This window comes from Perkinsus marinus (assembly GCF_000006405.1).
Source record: "Perkinsus marinus ATCC 50983 genomic scaffold scf_1104296937000, whole genome shotgun sequence".
NCBI classification, from domain to species: Eukaryota; Perkinsozoa; order Perkinsida; family Perkinsidae; genus Perkinsus; species Perkinsus marinus.
This window is the reverse complement of record NW_003213959.1, coordinates 1-1,088: the sequence shown is the minus strand read 5'-3', so window position 1 is coordinate 1,088 and position 1,088 is coordinate 1. Positions and strand designations below refer to the sequence as shown.

General features: G+C 32.5%; 1 protein-coding gene across 1 annotated transcript; it reads left to right on the top strand.

The window, feature by feature from the left end:
- Window positions 1-95: 95 nt before the first annotated feature.
- Window positions 96-275, top strand: Pmar_PMAR008322 (hypothetical protein; the record flags this gene model as incomplete). Its single annotated transcript, XM_002783444.1, has 1 exon — window positions 96-275. A coding segment is annotated over one exon (180 nt), but the record flags the coding sequence as incomplete, so codon positions are not given.
- Window positions 276-1,088: the final 813 nt, after the last annotated feature.

Sequence of the window (1,088 nt, the reverse complement as noted above, 5' to 3'; positions counted from 1 at the left end):
AGGTCATGATGCATTAGATCTCATTGAACATGGTGCATCCATTATACAGGTATTATTATTATTATCATATTATTATTACCACTTATCATTATTAGGTGTATTCAGCATTCATATTTCAAGGACCACAGACTGCTAGAAGGCTTAAGGATCAATTATCTGATTTATTATTAAAGAAAGGATATTATAATATAGAAGAGGCAATTGGTGCCAAATTTAAGAAGAATAATAAGAGAATGAAGGAATTCCATCGTAAACGTATACCATTTATAACATAACACATGTTAGTGTTGTTTCTGATAATGCTTGAAGTGTTAAGACACATATTATCATGCTCATCATCATGATCATCATCATGATGATTATACTAATCACAACACAATACATAAGAACATCATCAGTTACATACAATATCACGCAATAACTGTAAATACTATCCTCAGTTAACCATAGAATATGTCGGTATTACTACATGATACTCCTAAAATCCATCATCCTTCTTGTAAATAGTCGTCATGAATATAGATATCCAATATTATTGTTGTATTTAATGTGTTAACCAAATTATGATTATATCATAATGCATCCAATAAGTACCTCCATTATGACACTAATCATCATTAATACACTCTTCCCTCCTCCACCTCCTCCTCTTCTTTGGGATATATAGTACAACAATCACCATATTGGTGAACACCCCATAGAATTCATCTTGCATATTATAATACTACACGTTGGTAATAGTATCCTACACTTGTATATGTCTGCTCACTAGTGATTAGTCTTCTATACCCTCCTCATAATGAAAGGATACAATAAGAACATTGCAACGTGATAAAGGGTGACAGCATCGTGTAGTACGAATATCTTTGATGAATGTCCCAAGATGATCTTCATATTCATAATCATCACGATCATGTCCCTGATGATTATCCTAGTACTACCACTACTTTTACCCAGTACACGTCTTCATTGTGATAGTATTTCCTCTTTATTATTAACATCAGTTTCATCCAAGTGGAAATGTACTAAAGCTGAGTACTACCTCACATTGATGACTCTTTCTTCTCTACTACTACTACTACTATTGT